The sequence below is a fragment of the Dendrobium catenatum genome, unplaced genomic scaffold, assembly GCF_001605985.2.
Source record: "Dendrobium catenatum unplaced genomic scaffold, ASM160598v2 fragScaff_scaffold_218, whole genome shotgun sequence".
In the NCBI taxonomy this organism is placed as follows: domain Eukaryota; kingdom Viridiplantae; phylum Streptophyta; class Magnoliopsida; order Asparagales; family Orchidaceae; genus Dendrobium; species Dendrobium catenatum.
Genome location: NW_021318680.1, coordinates 15,092 through 19,627, shown reverse-complemented (window position 1 = coordinate 19,627; position 4,536 = coordinate 15,092). Strand labels below are relative to the sequence as shown.

The window sequence follows — 4,536 nt, the reverse complement described above, 5'->3', positions numbered from 1 at the left end:
AATTGTCTTATGAATATCCAATTTAGCACAATAAAAATATTTCTCTACCCGAACTATTAAATTCTCTTAATAGTTCAGATGCAAGAATAATATTATTCTTTGAAATCCTTTTTTTAATAAAATCTTTTTTACTAGAGTTAATAATAAGAGGCATAACACCCACCCTGCATCATATTTGCCAAAATTATAGTCACAGTTTTATAAAAATATTACACAACTTAACATAATTTGAGAGACATTAGCATGCTTTGGAATAAGAGCAATAGTAGTGACTTTAACAGACATCTACCCAATATTAAAAAATATATATATAAAATAACTTTACAAAAAGAAGTTGCCACAAAATATAAAATAACTTTACAAATAATATTACTCTAACAAAATATTAATAATAATTCATTGAAGATATTCGGCCTGCTTATTTCCTTTTTTCTCTTGAACACAAGGGAAATAACAAGTCATGCTATTGAGAGATAATTACATATTAATTTGTGATAATACTAAACAAGTCTTCACTATTGCTATTTTAATCAGTATAATTATACTAATCCCCAACTAAGCTTTAACTTGCAGAAAAAATGTGTACAGGTGTCAAGCAGCCGAGTCTCCGCCCGGCCGGCGATCTCTCACGGCTCTTAAAAACCTTCCAAATGCTTACGCCTGGATGATTTGTTACCCGAGGCCAAAAGCATGTTGATCAAAGTTTTGCCTGAGTGGACTTTGCCGGCCAAGTTTAAAAGCGTATGCCTCTCATTGAAATTTCCTCCTCCTTCCATTTCAGGTCTATTTCTTTCTCTTCTTCATATCAATCTTACTTCCCTTCTCCATAAGCACTTCATTCCTGTTCGAGGAGGCGAGAATGAGTGCCGGTCGCATGAGGTTCTTCCCGCCGACGAGCGCAAAGAAGGAGCGAGATGAAGAGCTCGCCCTTTTCCGCGAGCTCTTCAAGCGAGAGAGGGAGAAGAACATGAATCTCCTCGAGTCGGTATCCACCGAGTTCGAGCCTGTTGAAGGTGAAATACTTTGCATGAACCTTCATGTATGTTGTATTTGATTCGATTTGTTTTGATTTTTGACTTGTAGATTGACACCATCCTTGATGTTAAATATTTCTTAGGAATGAAAGGCAAGTGGGGACTTTCGTTTGTTGTGCTAGAAATTTGATAGGAAATACTTGAGTTTGCAGTTAATCCTAAGGGTAATACTTGAATTCGCAAGCAAACTTATCACAAATTGGTGAAAACAGAGAGAATAATGCAAAATCTGGGTGAAACCAGCCTCAAAATGATAGATTGCAACAAGAAAATTAAAGTAAAACAATCACGAAAACAAGATACAAGTGATCATCAATTCGAGAGGAGGATCGTCTCTCCCAAATCTCTAGACAAGGTAGTCTAGAGCTCGGGAACCACAATCCAAATCAAATCAAGCATACCTCACCCTAAACATCTCATGCTATTTAATACATGAACTTTTCTAATCAAATTTCCCTCCCAAGCCCGAGCTGCCGCCTCTTTTCAAATTTGAACTTAATTGGAATAGTGGGACCCACTATTGTGATAGAATTAGAAGTTTTTCCAAAATGAGAATTTTTTTAAAATGAGAATTTTTTGAATGCAGGAAATTCAGTCGTCTTCAAAATTTCTGCTGGGAAAAAAGGTGATACTCATGGGAACGAAAATGAAAAGAATGATTATGATTGGTGAGAAAATTTTATTTCACCCATATTTATCTCTCTATTATAATTTGGGAATTTTCATTCATACAAATTATATATATAAAAAAATTATGCTAAAGTTAATAAAGAACTTGCGCAGCTGTTCTTCTGATGTTTTTTTTTTCCTCGTAACTTATTTCATCTTTTGGGTGCAGGCTCAAAACTCCACCTGCAACTCCTTTGTTCCAATCGCTTGAGATGGATGTTGGGCAAGGAAACAACCCTAACATGATCATCCACAAGGAGCTTCCTATCATCCCAGCTCTTAAACCCTCAAGGGTAGGCAACCATATTTCTTAACAAATATTATAAAATACTGCTAATCAATTTTAGTTTTATACTTATCTTTAAAAAATCTACAAATTTTAAAATCTATTCTAATTAAATTTGGGTAGAATACACTCCAAAAAATTCCGAAAAAATTATTACATGTTGTGTCTGGATGTGTTGGAGGTCAATTCGGATTCACCACGCACACCGATTTGACCTCCAAACACGTCTGGACACTACACAGAATAATCTCAACAGCAATTGAGAGAGAACGGGGAGGAGGGCCAGAGGTCCACCATAGTCTAATATCTGTATTTTGTGTACTCGTATTTGTGTGGGCTGTATTACAAGCTCACAAATACGGGAATCATTGTTCTTGGACCATCTCTTCTTATTTATTTCGTATTCTTAGCCTACAAATTTTATATTTCAATGAATTAGAAAATAATAATTTAAGGGCATTGATGAAATGATAAAGATGAACAGTGCGACACCAATACTGTTCATCCGCGATAAAATGACGTAAAAATTGCCGCTCGGAGCAAACAGTTATTTGCCGTTCCATTAGAGATGCTCTAAGTAATGCCATTTAATACAAATCTCCAAGCATTTGACGCTAAATCTGTCTTCTTGAACTAATATAAATTTATCTCAGTTCTCTGAAAAAAAGGAGTCAAAAACAGTATCCAAGCCCCCAAGTTCACCTTCCGTAGCCTCATTTCGATCAGCTTCATCTTCCCGGCCTGATTCTCCGGATCCGTATACTTATCAGCTATCACCTCCTAGGTCAATCACAACGCCGATCGCAACACCAAGATTTGGATCTCAAAGATTTGCCAAGGAATCCGATAAAGAACCATCCGCCAAGCCACTTCATACTGGAAGAGTATATGTTCTATCTTAATACTTGAATTTGATTCCTGTCACTTTTTTTGGTGATTTGTTCAGCATCCTTTTCAATTATTTACATCTTTAAGCAAAAGTTGCAGTTGATTTATAAATTAATCTAATAACTGTAGTTCTTGAGAAGAAAGGACGAAACCCTAAACCTAAGATCCAAGTCGCCTGGCTCACTATCTGTTGCCTCTACTGCCACTTCCTCACGGTCAGAAACTGCGGTTGTGAATCAAAATGCGCCTTCAATCCGTAAAGCAGACAACATGGTTCGCGGGAAGGAAGATTCAAAACCAGTTGAAAGATCTATTAACAGATTCAGCAAAGAAGGATCCACCAAGCAGAAGCCAGATCCCAAACTCCAAACTCGTCAAGTAGGAATGCACTCCTTTAAAACAAGCATTTCCTTCAATTTTTCTTCGTTCTGTCCAAATTTACGCCGGGTATTTTGAAATTTGAACTAAGCCTTTATCATAAATTCATAATGTGTTACAGATCAAATCGGTTGTGACCAAACCTACACCCAGCTCCAGATCCGTAACCTCAGCCATCTCATCTCGGCCAGATAGTCCGGATTCAAAGCCCATTAAACACAAAGTTGTTCCAAAATCATTGGAAAAACAAGTTAAGAAAACCATTAAGGACGCACCTCCAAAGCAGAACCCAGAATTCAAACCCAATAACCGAACTGTTTCCCCGTTGGCGCGCTCTCGTTTCCCAGCAACCCACCCTGATTTCCCCACTGAGGCACCACCGAACTTGATCACCTCGGTCGCGCCAGGTCGATCGACGTCAGCGACAAGATCGAGACCTGGTGTTCCGGCGATGCCATCGGCGGAGGAAAGGCGATCACCGAGTGCGACTAAGACTCGACGACCGGAAATAGAAGAGGAGAAGCGAAACGAGAAGAGAGGAGGCAACAACGGCGCGGTGGTGATTGGGAGTTCCATGGTGGAGAGGATGTTGAACGCGAGAAAATCAACAGCTACGGGAAAGATCACAGCCAGGGGTGAGAAGGCTTCCAAGATAAGAGGCATGTGATAGAAAATCTGGCAAGCGGGAGAAATTTGGTTACTGGTTATTGGTCAACGTTAAATTAAAAAATTTGAAATTTACATTCATGCCACTGAAGTTCTATATATTTACATATGTTATATTTAAAGTTTTATATTTATTTATATAATGCCCTAATATCTAGATCACATCAAAATATATAAATGAAAAGATTTATTTAACTTAAAAGATGAGTAAATTCTAGTGACTTTTTATGTGATTTAGGGATTATAGTATTGTATTAATAAATATGATAACTTAACGTATAAATATGTAAATACATATGAATTTAGTGATTGTATGCAGAACCCAAAAAAAATTGTGTTCATATATTTTTGTACGGTTTTAACATACTTGCTCAAAATACAGAATATTTAAACATGAACAAATTAGAATGAAATTATAAGTTTGAAGTATTTTTCTATATTTATTTATTTCTATTTTTGTTTCTATGCATCTTATTTCATGTATTTATCTTCAAATTTTGAACATATATTCTCTTATTCATACATAAATATATTATGATATAAGTTAGAATGCCATTTTATCCTTGAGCAACATCTTGACCTTACTAATAATACTAACTATGAAAATATGAGTAA

General features: G+C 36.3%; 1 protein-coding gene across 2 annotated transcripts; it reads right to left on the bottom strand.

Moving 5' to 3' along the window:
* Nucleotides 1-325: 325 nt before the first annotated feature.
* Nucleotides 326-3,950, bottom strand: LOC114579177. 2 transcript variants are annotated; one of them, XM_028693028.1, is made up of 2 exons: nucleotides 3,531-3,950; nucleotides 326-1,095 (listed from the first exon to the last, which is right to left on the bottom strand). In XM_028693028.1, the coding sequence occupies exons 1-2, from the start codon at nucleotides 3,916-3,918 to the stop codon at nucleotides 836-838; spliced, it is 648 nt and encodes a 215-aa protein (XP_028548861.1). In that variant the 5' UTR covers nucleotides 3,919-3,950; the 3' UTR covers nucleotides 326-835. The 2 variants fall into 2 exon arrangements, with proteins under 2 accessions (XP_028548861.1, XP_028548862.1); XM_028693029.1 differs by having other exon boundaries at nucleotides 331-1,004; nucleotides 3,531-3,947.
* Between the last annotated feature and the right edge of the window lie 586 nt (nucleotides 3,951-4,536).